The 18,840-nt window shown below is 36.3% G+C and overlaps 1 protein-coding gene across 2 annotated transcripts in view; it reads right to left on the reverse strand.

The window, feature by feature from the left end:
• Positions 1–219: 219 nt before the first annotated feature.
• The window catches only part of rapgef5b (Rap guanine nucleotide exchange factor (GEF) 5b), a 58,560-nt gene continuing 39,939 nt past the window's right edge, over positions 220–18,840 (reverse strand). For both annotated transcript variants that reach the window (XM_077209195.1, XM_077209194.1), the window contains 15 exons: positions 17,525–17,603; positions 14,563–14,707; positions 13,595–13,692; positions 10,947–10,977; positions 9,339–9,417; positions 9,022–9,171; positions 6,514–6,611; positions 6,182–6,298; positions 4,605–4,783; positions 4,274–4,364; positions 4,038–4,088; positions 3,711–3,798; positions 2,609–2,673; positions 2,185–2,239; positions 220–1,628 (listed from right to left, as the gene is read on the reverse strand). In XM_077209195.1, the coding sequence (XP_077065310.1) occupies positions 1,510–1,628; positions 2,185–2,239; positions 2,609–2,673; positions 3,711–3,798; positions 4,038–4,088; positions 4,274–4,364; positions 4,605–4,783; positions 6,182–6,298; positions 6,514–6,611; positions 9,022–9,171; positions 9,339–9,417; positions 10,947–10,977; positions 13,595–13,692; positions 14,563–14,707; positions 17,525–17,603 (1,445 nt within the window). In that variant the 3' untranslated portion in view covers positions 220–1,509. The remainder of the gene's footprint in view (positions 1,629–2,184; positions 2,240–2,608; positions 2,674–3,710; positions 3,799–4,037; positions 4,089–4,273; positions 4,365–4,604; positions 4,784–6,181; positions 6,299–6,513; positions 6,612–9,021; positions 9,172–9,338; positions 9,418–10,946; positions 10,978–13,594; positions 13,693–14,562; positions 14,708–17,524; positions 17,604–18,840) is intronic.

An 18,840-nucleotide genomic window follows, 5' to 3' on the forward strand; every position in this document is an offset into this window, starting at 1 on the left:
TTTTTTTCAGAGAAACATATTTTAACTTAAATTTCTCAAAAAACATTGTAGAGACAAAAATTACATGCAGCTTTTTAACAGTAATGTCTGTCGGTTCACATTCCTACCACTAGGTGGTGGTATGTGTCTAATTCACATTTGCATACTATGTAATGTAAAAAAATATTAGGCAAAAGATGGATTTTACAGCATGGGCACACAAAAAAAAACAGACAGTGGCAAATTATTTTTTCCCTTTAATGTCAGGCTCTTAGTAAAGAAAACTAGTGCAAACAGGAGCTATAGTCAGTCACTGCTAACATTTTTTTCTGAAGGTGAGATTCACACCTTTCTATTGCTTTATGGCTTGTTTTTTTTTTTGTATTTATTTCTTTTCTTTTTTTTAAAAAAGTCTTAGTATTTACAGAGTTCACATATGAACCTCAGGCATTATCAGACTGGTCAATCAATGGCGTCGCCAAATCCTTCAGACCATCTGATCACATTTACATTACATCATTTCTTTGCATTTTAGATGTTGTCTTCCCTTCTGAATCGGGGAAAACTTTGTTGTTTAATAAATATCTTAATGTCTCATAAATCAAAGTACAACTTTGAGAAAGAAATCTATACTTTTTGCTTTCTTCAAGCACCATCTAGTGTCAGAAGCATTGCTCATAGTTGTTCAAACAGGAGGTTAGTCCAGAATGTGTATCCAATTATCTATGTAAAAGTCTGCTAAATAAATTGAATATCTTTTCCTAAAGATATGCATTATTTAAAGATGTCCTTACGGGTGTGCAAGTTCAACTAATGGCCTTTGATCTAAAGTTCTACTTCTGGAAGCAATACTGTACCTAAAATACAGTGTGCTGCCTTGACATTTTTTTCTGATTGTCTACAAATAGTTTGTTGGACATGATCTAAAAAGGCATCAAATTGTTTTATCATTTGTGCATGTAGCTCAAATTCCATACTAATTGGACTACATAGAAATGAAGATTATTTTCTCATATATGCATACAGTATGCTAAATAACCATACACTGGCTATTTTTGTAAAACTATTTTGCAGTGGCAAACTGGCTCAAAACAACTAAAACTCTGTCCTACACTACTGAGTGAAAGTCTGCTGTACAAAAAAACATCTGACTCTCAACATGATGTTTCTGTACTGTAACTTACAGAACACTGGGTCACTGTGATGTTTCTGTACTGTAATTTACAGAACACTGGGTCACTGTAATGTTTCTGTACTGTAATTTACAGAACACTGGGTCACTGTAATGTTTCATTTCTGTTACAACTGTTCTGTAGATTTCAGAAGCAATTTTATATTTCGCAATCTTGCATGATTCAGCGTGTTTCTTCCTTTCACATTATTAATCTTGTCGAGATTTCTTTGGCTGTGAGATGCACTGTTTCTGCTCTGTGTGGCTGGTGTGGGTGTGTCTCCCCCTAGTGGAGGACATACTCATCACAGTCTTCTGCCCTGTCGTTCAGTAGTTGATTTAGGATGTATGGAGTTGTTCTAAGTCCTGGGTTCAAGTCTATGTGAGAGCTCAAATAGAGTCTGTTGATTGTCGATGACGTGCAGGTAATTGATGTACGTTCTCACTTCCACGCTGTCCTTCTGGGACAACATGTTTCCTAATGGACAAAGGACAAAAATCATTATTATAAACTATAGAGAATCAGCACAACAGGAGTGAGGCTGACTTTCAGTGTACTTGAAGCCACTAATCTGTGATGAACTTTTTTTTTTAAGTGTAGAGACAGATTTGAGTTACTCAGTAATATATACGGACTTGTGTGTTCAAATACAAGTTGAAGTGTGTCATTGTTTTAAATACTAAAATGCGTTCTGCTATCCAAGTATAATATGAAAAGACAACTAAGTAAAGCATTTGTATGCTGATTTTGTGCAACAATGGCGCTATCAAAACTCTTTGGTTGTTTGAGCAGTCCGACCAGCAACAGCAACATTAGCTCAACCAATGGCATGAGATTGGGGCGTGATTATCAGTTTACCTGGCCAATAGGAGATTGTGGGCTTTGTGGGATTGTGGAAGTGTTTGGGAAAAATGTTTGAAACAGTCTTTTTTTTTTCAATTCCATTTGGAATGTGGTTGCGGTGCAGAGATTACACACTTAAGCAAGGATACCTTATTTTATTCTTGTAAATCTGTGCGTTTTGAGCACTTACCCATGTGATCTGTCCGACACTGCCTGATAATCCGCACTGTGTCTGCTATCATGTGCTGCACACAAAATACATCTCACATAAGCTTGTTTTGCTCACTTGATGGTACTGTATGTGACATTAAAGGGATAGTTCACCCAAAAATGAATATTCTGTCGTCATTTACTCACCCTCGTGTCATTTCAAACCTGTAGGACTTTTGATAAATATCCCCTCATACAACAGAAGTCAATGGTAATCAAAACAATTTGGTGACCAACATTCTTCAAAATAAATATCTTCTTTTGTTCCACAAAAACAAGAAGTCATATAGGTTTGGAATGACACGAGGGGGAATGAATTGACAGAATTTTCATTTTTGAACTATACCTTTAATTAAAACAAACAATAATAAAAGGACCTGTATAAGGCCCAATTATTGACTTACTAGCTTATCGAAGTTGACCAGGTTGTCGAGAAAGGTTTTGTTGCCCTCGTGAATGAAGGTAATATCTGTTCAGATAGAATGTTTGTTCAAATTTCACTACACACATTGCTGTTGCAAAACTGGCCAAAAGTCTGTCAAAGAGACTCTCAACGAGTCCTAACCAGATACATTGTGATAAAGAAACTAGCGATAAATGCTCATTCTTTCTTTCAAACCACTTGTCAAAGGAATAGTTAACTTAAAAATGAAAATTGTCATCATTTAATTACCCTCAAGTTGTTTCAAACCTGTATGAATTTCTTTTTTCTGTTGAACGCAAAAGAAGATATTTTGAAGAATTTGAGTAACCAAACAGTTGATGGGCCGCACTGACTTCCATAGTATTTATAGGAAGTCAATAGGTCCCATCAACTGTCTGGTTACTGACATTCTTTAAAATATCTTCTTTTGTGTTCAACAGGAGAAAGAAAAACAGGTTTGAAACAACTTGAGGGTGAGTAAATGATGGCAATTTTCATTTTTAAGTTAACTATTTCTTTAAGTCGTGATGTAAAGAATACGGGTTTCAACTATCTCAACAGCCGTTTATGAGAACTACTTATTCATATCACTCATTTAAGCTAAGCTTTTAAAAACTCACATTGTACACTACATTACAGAACCCACAAAAGATGAAATCAGTGTCTGGCCTTCTGAGATGTTGGAATAGGTTAGGATCATGAATTTTTTTTTTTTTGTCAGTAGTATTACTACACTCAGTGAATGTATATTTGAGCCGTTTGCTTTTGGCATTTGACTGTGTTTGGGCCCGGAAATGATTAATATCTGTTGTGTTGGGTTGACTCAGTTTAAAATCCTGACCCCCATATTTAAACATTTAAAGTTGACAAGGAATAGAAATTCACCTGTTTTCTTAATGTTATTGATCATATTGTGAATTATTCATCTATGCATGTTTCTTTTATTTTTAGACCTTGTTTCACTTTGTAGAGCAATTTTGTGTTTGGTGCAGACACAAATAGCTTGTGGCTGCTTAGAACACGATGTCATGTGCAGATTACTAATGATCGGATGATATTGTGTATGTTTTTGGTTGTAGCACCTTTCAGTAGCAGAGGTAGGAAAGGGATCTTGGGAGACTTCATCTTCCTGAAGGCATCTCTGTAGGCTTTATGGTTTAAAGAAGGGTCCTGTGGGTCATGCACAAGCATTAATGTGTATTTTTTGTAACATATTGTGTTATTTTACCCGTGAAAGCATCTGGCTTGTCTCAATTCTCTTCCTCTGTAATGCCTCCTGCTGTTTCCTCCCTGGAGTCTCTGATAAGATTACGGCGTCATATCCTAATGAGCCGTAAACAGCACAAAATGCTCTAGCAGGAGGAGAACTAGCAGGAGGCAACTTAAGATTGTGAAAGACAGTCACTTACCGTCAGGCTCTCCAGCTCGGAGAACAACTTCCTGAACTTCCCAGGGACTTTCTGAAATTAGGACAGTTAAAAAAAAATGGAAGAATTGAATTCCTGTTTAGCACAGTTTGCAATACACTCTAGTTTCTTGCTTCTAAAAATAATCACAAAGATTGATGTTGAAAATCTGACTGCACCACTACCACTCCACATATATGGTAGTATATTTCTATGCATTGGAGTTGTTGTCTTCCTACCTCCAATGTCTGAGTGAGTCGACTGACAGCGGGACTATTCAGTCCCATAATAATCGCAAAGAACGAGTTCAGGTTCCTCTGTGCTTTACAGCTACGAAAGAGTGAGAGAGACAAGAAAGGAGGGGAACATGAGCATGTACACCATCTGATCAATTTGAGTAGAAAGAAATACAACCAGGAGTTATGTTAGCCTGTTGCTATGTGATTGCAAAGGTGTTTTGGCTTGTAATGTGGATTCTTACTGGCGATAAGTTTACGATATGGCTCAGGACCTTCGGAGTTTATGGGATTATTTTCATCTGCGAGTGTTTGTTTGTGCGTGTGTACTTACTGTGCTGCGATCTTGATGAATTTTTTGAAGAGCTGCACACGTTTGCAGAGGGTTGTGCACAGAAGCACTTCAGTCATCACCCACTGTTGAGTCTCATTACAGCGCTGCAACAACTGCTCCAGCGCCACTGTGTGGCCAACGCTCGCATCGCGGCTCAATGTGAAATGCACCAGCTCTTGCTGCACAGTAGAAAAGAAAATTACATGGCTATGGTTGCTGGGCCTTGTTGAACATTGTAGAGAATCTCAGTATTGAATCAAGACTATTGAGTATGTCCAATTTACAAGCCAGCTGTGTTCTTAGTGCCCCTATCGTGCTATTTTAAAGGTTCCTAATTTGGTTTAGGTCTCCTACAAAAGGTTTACATGCATCCAAGGTCCAAAAACACCTTAATTTTTTCATAATATACATTGCAGCATCATCACTTTTCTAACAGTGACTGAAACAGCTTTAGAAATGGTAAGGATTTGTGATTTGTGATTCCTGTGTGGTGAATATAGTCCCACCATAGAGATGAGTCGCATGCTAAATCCCGCTGATATGTACAAGATGAGGTAAAAGCAGTTCGTAAAAACATTTTAGGTAGTCTAGCAGTTTTCTGCCATCAAGTAATATATTTATTTGTATAGTGCTTTTCACAGTACACAAAGACATACAATTCAATTACTACACAATAGGTTTCTATGTAAGCGAAATAAAAAAAAAACAGTAAAAACAAGAAATGTTTAATTTCACATTCTATAGCTTCGGTTACGTACTAGTATATGAAACATATAAGTTAAAAGACATTAATGGACGTGATAACATAGTTCAAATGTGTGTGTATATATAAGTGATTTTAGTCTGATTTGTAACCAGGCACTAAAGTGATTACCCATAAAACGTGCTTTGAACCCTTCGGATTGCTGAATGGAACTCATCTCTAAACCACTTTCTTCCCGAGAGCCTACTCTGCTCTGATTGGTCAGATGGTCCGGTCTGTTGTGAATGGTGTTCAAAATGCCCATTTACCATTTCTAAATTTCAGCTTGGGACCTTGTATATTCCACTGAAATTCCACCCAAATATCACAAAGACATAGGAAACGTAATCCTAATTAATACATATGAATCTTCTTAGACAAGATCACTTTATATGATGAACTAATTAAATTAAATTTTTTGAATTTTAATTAATTTCATTGTTTTCACATAAAAAAATGTTCAATGCACATTCATAAACACATCAAATTTGATAAACAAGATCAACCTTACTTGCTTGAGCACCGTGAGAACAAACCTCAAAATTTTGAGTAAATAGACTTTCAATGGAGGGACAGAAATTCAAACGACATCACGGTGAGCAATTGATCACGTCATTTTCTTTTTTGGGGTGGAATATCCCTTTAATGTTGGGTTATGTTCTTTTGTAGGAAATATTTTCTTTCATTACAGACTGACATTACATAAAGCAACTGTGTTTGATGATTACCTCATTGCCTATTTTAAATTTAAACTTCATTTTAGTTTGCATTTCAAGGATATGCTCTCTAGAACACCACCTCTTGTGCAGCACCGCGTGAAATGTGAAGACTTTACCTCATGAACGTTACTAAAGAGACTCCAGTCACAGTTGGTGAGCGACACGGCAACATCCCATGTGTTCATGCTCAGCATCTTTACTGAGCGCTGGTGCCCATTATCAGTGAAGGGACTCTGCGAGAACACAATACAGACATTCATCTGTTCAGCGTTATACTTAGTTAAAGTGGGTCATTCACAAAGTCTGGCATAACATTTAAAAAACAATACAGGCAGAAAAGAAAGACAAGTTTAGAATACGGCGCCTTTAAGCTTGTACAGTCGTGTAGACCTGAACTAATGGTGTGGAAAGCAGGTTTGATTTAAGAGCGCATCACTCTGACTCTCACCATGATGTCAGTCAGGTCTCTTCTGCAGACCAGCAGCCTCTCAGCGGCTCCGAGTGAAGAAGAGAACACACACTGATCCGACTGAAGCAGAACCTTCTCTGGAGAAAGAAAGAGAGAGGAATAACGATGAAGAGAAAGCATCAATGGGGTAAACAGTGAGGTACAACAGAAAATTTATTTAAAGATCATTTATTTGGACCCCAGTTTGGTAATTAGGATACAAAGGTCCTGAAGGCCACCTTAAAGCAGAACTAAGTAACTTTTTTACCTTAACCGAACAGCTTTGGAGTCATTGTAATGTTTATATTACTGATTTCGTGTTGAATGGTGGTCGTCTCGCACCCCCCTGGTGCCTGTGAGCCGCAAAACCAGCCTTGCAACTTTGGGCCGGCGGGGCGCAATTTGGATTTGGAATTTGCAATTTGGAAACTATTATGATAAATTGCAATAATCATGTTGCATCATAACGGACATTGTTACGAAATCAGGGCTCTCAAGTGTAAAGAATCAAGCGCGTCTCCTCTGGTGTTGTTCGTCGAGCTACACAATAGCCAATCAGAAAATAGCACTATTGTATCTGGGTAAGATTTAACGCAACAACCAATGACAAAAATCTATCCGTCGACTGGATGTCACTCTTGCCTGTCTTCAAAACTTGAGAGCCCTGCTAAATAATGCGACGTACATGATACACTTTATTGGTGTCATCTGGCATTTAGGCTCAGGTAAGCCTAACGCGGTAGGCTACTTTATTACTATGAAGTGCAGAGGCCGTGAGTGCAGATACACTCTGCGTGAGTGGTGTTTACGACAGTAACGTTAAATACAAGTACTCTACAGCGACTCTAGAGATCGCTGTTTGACAAAAACAGAAATCCTGCATAGTGCCGCTTTAATTTCTGTCTCCCAAAAAAACATCACAACATACACACTGAAAATGTTCCTGATTCATGAGGTCATTGTGGGAAGTGTCCAAAGGTTGATTTTCAGATTAGTTTGATCTCATGTAATAACATTTCAAATGTTGCAAAATTATGCAGCTAATGAGAATCCCACAAATGATCACATATATTTTGAGACTTAAGAGTTTGGTATTTAGTTTGATATATTTTTATGTTACTTATGAATTTATGGTATTCAGTTTTGTTCAAGGCAATTAAATCAATAGCGTTTCAGCATTTGAAGTGAAAATATGGATTTAGAGTAAAAATAACAATGGACACATCTTCTATAGCATTAATCTTAGTTAATATTAATTAAAACATTTACTAATACATTATTAAAATCAAAAGTTGTATTTATTAACATTGGCTAACCCAAACAAACAATAAATTAACTAAATTTAACAAAGACTAATGAATACTTTAACAAATGCATTGCTCATACAAGTTAATACATTAACTAAAGTTAACAAATGAGACTTTATTGTAAAGTGTTACCATAAAAATGTCATTACAAACACAATATATTTTGAAGAATACTGGGAACCCAACAACACTGGAGCCTATTACCTTGAAATTGTATAGACAGAAAACACCTTTTTTAAACAACCTTCAGAAACACTGTTTTTTTTTCCGTTTTTGTAGTTAATGTAGTAATAACTATAAATTAAGCATAACCCAAAACCAAACCCCGATCCTAACCTTATAGTAAGTACATGTCGTTTATTATTACTCAGTACTTAAACGTATAATTATACTGTAAAACGAACAGCTTAAAATAAAGTGTGAAAGAAGAAAGTTTTGGAACATAAGTAAATGATGATAGATTTTTCATATTTAAGTGGAGATCCCTTTAAGCACCTAAACACTTAGGTTGGAACCAAAATACTAAAACGCCATCAAAACTCTGAAAGGAAGAACATCCAGAATAATTGAAATGCAACAAATTAATTTGAATAAACAGGATGGAACAGATTTGTTTGGGTGGATGAATTAAAGTCAACCAGCACTGACTGTTTCACTCACAATTCAATAGTGAAATATGCCTTTACCAACACTGAAGCTCCAAGATGAACCTCATACTACAGTACAGCACACCATTAAAAATTGGTGCATAATTTGCCAAAGTGGTTATTTCTAAAAACTAACTATTACTCCAATAATCTGTTGCTATATCAAAAGTATTTGCATATGGTGACAAATTTTCACCATATCACCTTATTGCAGGGGTGTTAAATCTGGTTGAGGTGTGTTTGGAGCTAAACTCTGCAGGACAGTGGCCCTCCAGGAGCAGGTTTGGACACCCCTGGCCTATTGCACTAGCTGCCTTACCATTTTTATTCCTTTATACACAAATTCCATTGTTTGATCATTTTAAATAACCATAAATATACTATTTCAATCATCAGATACATTAGGATCCAAAGAGGGGGCTCGTTGTACCCTAATGACTAGTTCAAAAGCACAATAGCACCCCTGCACACCTGTGGACAGTGATGTCTCAAACACAAAGCTGCAGCAATGTCAATCAAAATGAAAATAGAAAGATGGATGAACTCGATCAGACCTCCAGGATATGTGACGGCCATCAACACCATGTCGTCCTCAGCACAGTCAAGTCTTTCGGCCACAGTCCTCAGCAGTTCCTGCACGGACACCTCAATGTGTGTCCTCACGCTCACGTATGAATCTACGGTCACGTCCACGCGACACAGCACTGAAGACACACAATCATCCAGAGCTGCATCAATCAGACACCAATTCACATCAAAGCACCATCCGACAAGATTCTCACATGCTGTTATACATAAACCACCTGCCATCATCGTCAGACCTCTGTGAGAGTGTTGGAGAGAAATATGAGGGAATATTTGATGAGCTTACCTTCCTTCCTCTCCCTCTGAGCTCCTCTCCCAGGGTGCCAGTTCTCCTTCAGACTCAGCTGGTGGAAGAGCGCTTTATTCTGCAAGACAGTAAACATGTGGGATTGAGAATATTATTGCTTATGAGAAATGCACATGCTAACACTGACACATTAAAGCAACAGTGAAAGCCTCATGCTGTATAATTTAAGCATACAGTCTGAGCTTGCAAGCACCATTTTGTTATTGTTAACGAACTAAAATAAAATATAAATAATAGTTAAAAGAATTAAGGATTAAGAGCCAATTTACTAACAGCTTTTGGCATTAAAAACCTAATGTCAGGATTTACTAAAGACACGCAGTGAAAAATTAGCACTGAAAAGGCCTGAATAGAGTTATTTTTGTGGCTGACCATACAACATAAGCATTTGTAGGAGTTTCTCTTTCAGATGCAAAATTTATAGGAAGAGAGTGTTTAAATGAATCATGCAAGGTGATATACTAAAGTTTGCGCTCGTCAGTTTACTAGTGTTTGTGCCATTATTTACCGCCTTAAAAGCACGTCTTAAACCAGATGCTTATTTGTGTTAGATTGCTTATTTGACCTGACTGCGTCTGTGTTCTTTAATTTGAGCGTTGTCAGTAGGCTTGTTCGACTTGAACCGGCGCTGCACAGACCGATCGGTTGATGACATCAAAGTACCGCGAGAGCGATTAGAGAGCAGACGGCTCCTTATGCTTTTGAATCGCTCTCGCGGTACTTTGATGTCATCAACCGATCGGTCTGCGCAGCGCCGGTTCAAGTCGAACAAGCCTTCTATATCACGCGCAGAACTTTACATCACATCAGTACTTATGGGATTGCGCTCTCACGCTAATTTAAATGAGAATGAAGTGAACAAAGAATGAATGACTGAACAAAACCTGTCCTGTGAACATATATCACAATATAAATCACAATTTCCTCTGTTATAATAAGTTAATACGTTTCTTGTCTCAAAAGCAGTAATAATTTAGTTGTACATGTTTTTGTTGCTGTACCTTTAAGACCTCTACATGTAAATGACTTTAGTCACGAGAGCAGGGCAAGTTGATGAATATTGAAGGAGCATTGAGTGCACAAACTTACATTGATTATGCTTAAGAGCTGACAACATGTTACATTTATACAGTGTCTTAAAAACATTAGTGATTTAAAAAAAGCAAATGCAGTTCAAGTCAAAATGTTTTAAGGAAACCTGGCACTTAGATATTTGCCCACTAACCTGAATACACTTTTCATGTCATTAACTTTATTGGCATCCTGTCAGCTTATTCCACAAGCGCATGTCTTGTGTCATTCAGCATCAATATCTGAGAAAAACCCAGAGATTTCAAAGTGTAATGTGAACGCAGTTATCTTGTGTGGTCAGATTTTTACAATGAGCTTATTTCTGATATCTATCAGTGCTTCTCATCGATATATAAATGGGGGCGGACATATCTTAGCATTGCCATGGTTCAGTCATCTATATCATGATGATTTCTGATGATGCGACCTCTTTAAACAACAAAAAGTTCAATCAAAGTGCACCGAGGTGGTTTCATTGAGCTTCTGTGTGATATAACGGATGGTCTTAACTCTTACCTTCTTCTGCGGAGAGGATTCATCAACCGTGCTGAGAGATGAGGGGAAAAAGACAAGAGAGAGACAGAAATAAATAAAGAAGAATGAGCCAAAGGGATCACTTGAAATACAAATGTGCCATTATATCAATACTGCAGGATGGCATCTCCACCCGCTGCGAGGAGCGCTCGTAAAAAAGCCTTTTCTCATTCAGATCAGGCCTGAATCATCAGCTCTAACATTAAAGTCTGACACGACGTGATTTACTGATTGCCTCATCTAAATGAAAGCGCACAACGTCCTCATCCATGCACAGCTCATTCTGATTAAACAGCCTGATAAAAACGGGCAATCGGAGAGAGCTTTATAGTCTCCATATTCCCCATCTGATGCCTCTCTAATTAATCATTGGTCTTTCATGAAGCACCAGCAGGAGTGTGATGTATAGCTGAGGTCAACGGCAGGACTGCTGCTTACTGAACACAAATAGTGGATGAGCGAAGCTCTTTGGCCTGGAGGAATTCATTCATTCTGCTCTGTCTGCATATGTATTAGAGGAATATTGCGACACCACTTTCCTAATCCGGTGTTAATTTAGTTGTAGGCTTATGTACAGTACCCAAAAAAACCTGATCCAGACCTTACTGTAGTTATTAAAATGGCTGTCATGAATCTACAGTCCAGGCTTCAAAAAACAAGGTGAGGTGAGACATGAACAAAGAAGAAGAAAATTCCTTATATAGGGAAAGCATAAGATGGCTTGGTATAATGGGTTACAGTATAATAATATTAAGTTATGGATAATGTACACCCAAACGGTTTTTATCTCAAAATAAATCCAGACAGGGAGATTTTGTAATATGTAAATAATTAAGACAAAAAATACTGATGAGTTGAAGTTGTTTATGGGCTCATTAAATGCAATGCTTCTGTGAAGAAAAACAGTTCCTACCAAGCAGCTTTGAGTTGAGGCAAATGAACAAGTTCAAACTAGATGGACATTTAAGGGATAATGTACGGTTGCACCATTTATTACACTTTCAGGAGGAACGCCAGCTCCGTTTGAAAGAAGCACCGGCCTCAAATACTCGGATGAGATGGTCATTATACAGCGTTACTATTGACGATGACGATATCAGAGAATAACTCATCTCGGAGTGTCGCGACTGGCCAATCAGAAACAAGCATTTCAGAGAGCCGTGTAACATTATATATATATATATATATATATATATATATATATATATATATATATATATATATTATATATATATATATATATTATATATAAAATATAGGTTGAAGATACGGGTTGACAGGTTTAGATTAGGGTTGTATAATAATATTATATTATACATTTTAAGTAAATGATACTGTGTATATATATATATATATATATATATATATATATATACAGTATCATTTACTTAAAATCTATAATATAATACTATTATACAACCCTTATCTAAACTTGTCAACCAGTGATCAGCATGTATTTTCATTGTAAAACAGCAAATATAAAATATTAAAATATAATAATAATAATAATAATAATAGTACTAACAACAACATATAAAAGTTATATTACAATACAATTAAAAACTAAACCTGTCAGACAGTGATCAGCATGCCTTGTTATTGTAAATGAGCAGCTCTAAAATAAGCAAATGTAAAATATAAAATTTATAATATTGTATTCATTTAAAATATAATTCATATAATATAATATAATATCTAAGTGCCAGGTTTCCTTAAAACATTTTGACTTAAACTGCATTTGCTTTTTTAAATCACTAATGGTTTTAAGACACTGTATAATAATATAATATTAAAAGTCAGACTGGTAACTCGAAAGTAGTGGACAGGGGTGTCCTTTAGCAAGACACCTAACCCCCAATCACTCCCCGGGCCCCACAGCAAAAATGGCTGCCCACTGCTCCGGGTGTGTGTGTTCACGGTTTGAAGCGTTCACTACTCACTGCTCTTTAATGTGTGTGCACTAACTTGGATGGGTTAAATGCAGAGGACAAATTCCAAGCATGGATTACCATTCTTGGCCATCACGTCACGTCACGTCCTGCATCCAGATTGTAGTTAAAGACACAATATAAAGTGTAACCTCATTACATTTTTGGAAGTTTGGAAGCTGTATTGAATAAAAAAACTCAATCTAAAGGGGCACATGCCTCTCAGTTTGACTTGGCATGATTTGTTTTTCGACACCCAGGGTAATGAGGCTTGTAAGAGTCAATTTCTGATTGATAATATGTTGACAGTCATTCAAAAGAAGTCATTTTAAACTGCAGTTTTTTAAATCCTTTAAAACTAATTAAAGCTCAGTTATCGCCCACAGCAGAATATCTGTCATCTGGGGAGCGACTGATGAGGATCTCAACTGTCTTTTTTGTAACATCATTTCACTCCTTTATTATCTCTCTGTTACTCTATTTCTCATCATGTCTCCCTGAAGTGAAAGGAAAACCATGCCTTGTTGGGCTAATCCCAAAGTGGTTGCATGGATAAAACACTTTTAAGAGTATGAATACTGGATGTTATTGTGCAAATATAATTAATTAATGAATCTTAAAATATCTACCATAACAAAGAGCTTCGCAGATATCAGTTGTGAACAAGAAATGTATAATTTAAGTTATGATGAAGTGACTCACTGTCTCCTTTGCATTCTTAGAAGTTTCTGAAGTTCTTTGAGATCCTTCTCAAGAGAGGGAAACTCACAGAGATCATCCAGAACGTGTCTGTACAGATTCTGAAAACATGTAATGAATGCAAGATTGAAATTTCAGGTTGTGAATGTGGCATAATTTATTACTATTGCAACCAATATATCAGATATTGATTACACTGTCTGAATGAATAGATCTGATTTGATTTAATTTTAATTTAAAAAAAGGTAACCCCTTTTTTACAGTCTCCTTGCTACATATGTCACATGTACTTACTGTAGTAATAACTACATAATTACATGTAACTAACCCTATAGTACAATTGTTAATTTAGGGTACGTTTACACAACAGCAATGTACAAAAAAATGCAAGAGTATTTCCTTTGCGTTTTTCGTGTACAGACGACAACATTGACAAAACTGTATCCGTTCACAAGGATCCGCAAGAAAGACTAAAAACGCTGTATTCTGCTGCCAGGCCAGTAGTTGGCAATGTCACTTTGTAAAAAAAAAAGCACTATGCGCATATATTATGAACACGTAATACACATGCAAACGCCGTCACCATAGAAACCAGTTTTCAAAAGTTTGAGTATTCAGGACCCCAAAACGATGTGTAAACAACCGGCCAAAACGCATAAAAAGTTTCCCATTTTTAGTAGAAAACGGTGTCGTGTAAACGTCCCCAATATAACTTAGAGCCTAAATGATTAATTACACTGTAACAAGGACACCTTAAAATAAAGTGTAACAAAAAAAAGTGTGTACCAATTTGACTGTAATACATGTTCACATAATTAAAAGGTCTGAGGGCATTTAAAAATCCTCTGAAGCCAGCAATAATCTCACGATCTCGTCCTCATTATGAGGCATTAAGAAATCAAAAACTGCAGGGGCGGAGGCAATTTTGTATTTCCAAAAATAATTCCCTCCCCCTCTCTCTCCATCCTTACCTTGAGGAACATTTTGGCGTGCTCGTCGTCCTGCGGCAGGTCTGTGCACTGCGAGCTCCACTGGGACAGCAGGTGCAGCACTTTTCGTTTCCTAAGCAGAGTGACTCTCCCCTCCTCTTTCATCTGTTCTTTCTTTGAACAATAGGTAGACCAGGAACAGTTAAGGCATCAAATCTATTCTGCTCAAAACCACAGTTCAGAGGAAGGAGGAAATGCCTGAGGCCGAATTCTCCTTATTAAATGAACAGAGGTTCAGTAAGAGAGAATTAATTGCGTGCCCTCGGCTAAACGGGGCGTAGGATTTGTTAAGTGGTTTAATGAAAGACAGAGCGTGCTGTTAAGATCATGTAAAAGAGCATGTATAACATAGAGCTGCTCGGTCATAGTACAGTTTCCTGAGATGCTCATTGCTTCATGGGAGTCTCAGATCATCTTTCATTAGTTAACTGAAGAATACATGACTTAGAAATTACAATATCAAGATGATAACCAAGATGGCGCCGCACATGGCTGCCTCGGTGTGGAGCTCTCCAGCTTATGTTCATAATCTGGAAATCTGGAAATGTCTATTCTGACTAAACCTAACTGTGATACTTTTTATTCTCATATATTTATATTTTTATTCGCTATTCTTATAATTTGTAGTATTATGTTTCATGTTTCTTGTTGTATTGTATAGTCCACTGGAAGCCTCAGCACCAAAACAAATTCCTTGTGTGTGCAAGCACACTTGGCAATAAAGCTTTCTGATTCTGATTCTGATTCTGATACATTCATGTATATCTACAATCAAAATGTACACTAATCAAAATGTCGACACTTTACTGAATGATCTTTTAAAAAAATATGTACGCTCATGCTCAAATTCAAGTTTTGTTGACAAAGATTAATTGTCCCTACATTTAAATTTCTTTTCAAAACTTAAATTGTAATATATTATGAAGGGGGTATCACTTTATTTTACAGTTGTGTTCCTCTTGTACATAATATGTACTTATAGTAATTGCAAATAACTAGGTACTAACCCTGAACCTTCCCCTTAACACGTCACCAGTACTTTCTTAGGTAAGTACATGCAAGTGCACATACTGTAAAATAAAGTGCAACCATTTAGTGCATTATTGATAATAACTGTTTAAAGTAACACCAGGTAACTTTTGCTCTCGGGGTCCCCCTACAGTTGGGTAACAGTATTGTCCTCTACTACTGTCGTAAACTCTGTCATCGTGCATTTGTTGACAACCATGATAGCCCTGAACACTGTAGGAGGAGGTCACATGGAGTTGTTCTGCTTGCGTCGCGTGTGAAATGTCTTCATCGCAGGTACAGTGGCATATATTTCAGCATGTCATATGAATATAATTTCATGGGTTTTATTAGTTTTCTAACGACAAATGATCGCGATGATCACGTTTACAAGCCAGTGTCATTATAGTAGCCTAGTCTATTGGTTACCGTTTTACTGAATCTATATGATACTTCAATGCAATGTTTGAGTGGTAGATAATAACCATATATCGTCAATATTATAATATCAAGCTACTAATAATTTTTAAAGCTAATAATTTTTGCATTATAGCTTGAGGCAAGACAAATAATCATTACCTGATTCATGAAGATAAACGGAGGATAAGATAGCTTCCGTAACATAGTCAGGCAGACAAAAAAACACCCCAGACTACAGGGTGTCATTGGTTGTTGTGTTAAATGTTACCCAGATACAATAGTGCTATTTTCTGATTGGCTAACAACACCAGACGAACAACACCAGAGGAGACGCACTTGAATTCATGCCTGTTCCACAGTGTGAGCGGCGCGGCCAGAGTTTTGGGCGATGCGGCATATTAAATATATTACAAATAGTTTTTCAGCGTGAGAAATACAATGTGTGGCGGGAGACCGTGACAAAAGACCGACATGAGTGACTGTCACGCTCAATGCGTGACACTTGACAGCCCTGCGATTTTAAGGAAGTGGGGGTGGTGGTGGAAGTGACGTATATGCCGTAAAGCAGTCGAGTTTTGTAGTTCTCTTTGTTCGCCGATTACTACCCGAAACCCGAAGTTTAAAAGTACGATTAAATACGCTACAGACCCCGTCAGGCTATGGCAGACGTGTCATTCAACCTATTGTAAGTCGATGTACCATCACAAGAGACTTGGAAATATATTATGAAGGTTGAAAAGTTACCTGGTGTTATTTTAATGTGTGAACTATATAATACTATTAAAATAATCTATTAACTAATGAATTATCTAGTAATATATTGCATTCTAATATACTGTAAATGTACAGTAAGTGTTACATGTATGCATTTTTTTTAAAGAAATGATCATTTTTATTCAGCAAAGTAACAATCAAGACATTTATGATGTTGCAAAAAAATCTATTTCAAATAAATGCCGTTCTTTTGAACATTCTATTCATCAAAGGATCCAGAAAAAATGTTTAAGAAATAAAATAATAATATCAAATATTACGCAGCACAACTGTTTTCAACATTGATAATAATAAGAAATGTTTCTTGAGCAGCAAATCCACCTATCAGAATGATTTCTGAAGAATCATGTGACACTGAAGACTAGAGTAATGATGCTGAAAATTCAACTTTGCCATTACAGGAATACATTTTAAAATGTAATAATATTTATTTTAAAGTTTTTACTGTATTTTTTAATCAAATAGTATTAAAAATGATTATGTTCATGTGCATTAACTAATGTTAACAGATACCCCTATTAATCTTAAAAATGTATGAGTAAATGTTGAGATTAACTACGCTTAATAAATGCTGTAGAAGTATTGTTCATTGTTAGTCCATGTTAATGTGTAGTGTCTATTGTATATTGTATTGTAAAATACACACTTCACTTTTAAAAATGTAGTCAGGCAGCTAGTGTAGCAAAAACAACATCAGCAATGACGTATATAGGAGCATGTATGCATGTCATTATAAGGATATTGACCAAGTAGAGCTTGACAAAGGTCACTGGTGGACATGAACACAGGATACGTCAGCAGGAAGTCATCCAGTACACTCTCTGGAAATAAACAAGAACATGTCATACGCATTAGACATTTTAGGGAGAAAACAAATGAGAATAATGAAGAAATCTGTAAAAAAAATTGTAATGAAGGATGTTTTCAAAGGAATAGTTCCCAAAAAAAGAAAATTCTGTCACCATTTAATTTAATCTCATCTAATTTGTTTTAATTGTTTCTTTGGAACACAACAAAAACATTTTGAAGAATGTTCACGCTGCTCTTTTACATACAGTGATGGTGGATGTGGACAAGGGACTGTCAAGCCCCAAAAAGGACAAAAGTTCCATAAAAGCATCATAAAATTACTTTTTATGACTGAAGTGCTATATTGTCTATTGCTATAAGTCTTCTGTCAGTCTTCTGTTTCTTTTGTAAAAGAAACAAACCAAAATTTCATTCACTGGGAAACTCGTTGACATCTGTAGTCACCATTCACTTTCAGCAGATTGAACATTCTGACCATTTTTTTGAGTTCCACAGTAAACAGAACGTCATATGTGAATGTTTTTTATTTGTTTTATTTTTTATTTTATGGTACTAAATTATGTTTATGCAATACTTATGATCCATGTATTACCTGTTAACCACTTTTAGCCAAAAAAATTACATTTCCAAATACATTTTTTGTAAATTTTAAATGCTTTAGAGCACAGCTTTAAGTTTGGTCTTTTTAAGAGCTTACTGCTGAAGTGAAAATAAGTGAACATTAAAGAAGTTATTTTATTTTATTTTAATATTATTCAAAATGCACAAAAAGAAAAAGAAAAACAAAGCCATAAAACTAAACAAGTTGTGTGAGGTTGATATCTCAAAAAATGAGCTTTCAGTAAGATTGTGTAAGATTCATCCCCCATTCATTTCCAATGCGGTCATTTTTAACCGCAAACAATACAAGTGTGACTCTTTTTTTTCAGGACCATTTAACCTTTTCGAATCATGTCCATTCATTTTTTGAGTGTGTGTTCACATAGCAAGTGCCAAAACCTTAACTAAACCAAACCGTAATTTAAATCTGATCTTTTTACAATGCCTAACACTGCAGCTACAATAAGCCGGTAAACGTTCAGACTTTAAAGTGAGGCATCATGAAAAATTCACCATAGCTGAATCGAACCCAACAGACAGTTTACATGTGCTCTTGTTTGTTTTCTTCTGTTCTCTCTCTTTCCTCCTGACCTCCTTTCTCCTGCATTATCACATTTTGCTATTGCACCACTTTAATTAGACCGGTGT

Source organism: Siphateles boraxobius, unplaced genomic scaffold (genome assembly GCF_051911475.1).
Source record: "Siphateles boraxobius isolate OS27281-9 unplaced genomic scaffold, OSU_SipBor_1 12, whole genome shotgun sequence".
Lineage (NCBI taxonomy): Eukaryota > Metazoa > Chordata > Actinopteri > Cypriniformes > Leuciscidae > Siphateles > Siphateles boraxobius.